The 499-nt window shown below is 35.5% G+C and overlaps 1 protein-coding gene across 1 annotated transcript in view; it reads right to left on the bottom strand.

The window, feature by feature from the left end:
* LOC110304178 (zinc finger protein 625-like) overlaps positions 1 to 499 on the bottom strand; it is a 145,912-nt gene extending 145,413 nt beyond the window's left edge. The window contains exon 1 of the mRNA XM_029483230.1: positions 9 to 499. Coding sequence (XP_029339090.1) covers positions 9 to 464 — 456 coding nt within the window. The 5' untranslated portion in view covers positions 465 to 499. The remainder of the gene's footprint in view (positions 1 to 8) is intronic.

Genomic DNA, 499 nt, shown 5'->3' with positions numbered 1-499 from the left:
AGTCTTGCAAAGGCTTTACCACAATGATTACATTCATAAGGTTTCTCTCCAGTATGGTTTCTTTTATGATATCTGAGACCACTGTGAGAGGAAAAGGCTTTACCACATTGATTACATTGATAAGGTTTCTCTCCAGTATGGGTTCCTTTATGATATCTGAGACTACTGTGACAGGAAAAGGCTTTCCCACATTGATTACATTCATAAGGTTTCTCTCCAGTATGGGTTCTTCTATGATAATGGAGATTAGCAGGTCTTGCAAAGGCTTTACCACATTGATGACATTCATAGAGTTTCTTCCACCTATGACTTCTTACATGCCTGGAATGATAATTGGCACATATGAAAGCTTTAACACACTCATTACCTTTATCAATCGTTTTATCTATATTAATTAATTTTATAGGTTGGTCTAATAATAAAGAATTATCAGATCTTAAGCTTTTATCACTTTCCATGTTCATGGTGTTCTCCCTCTCTATGGGTTGTTTTACCTCTT

The sequence above is a fragment of the Mus caroli genome, chromosome 11, assembly GCF_900094665.2.
Source record: "Mus caroli chromosome 11, CAROLI_EIJ_v1.1, whole genome shotgun sequence".
Classification (NCBI taxonomy): domain Eukaryota; kingdom Metazoa; phylum Chordata; class Mammalia; order Rodentia; family Muridae; genus Mus; species Mus caroli.
This window is presented reverse-complemented; position numbering and strand designations above follow the sequence as displayed.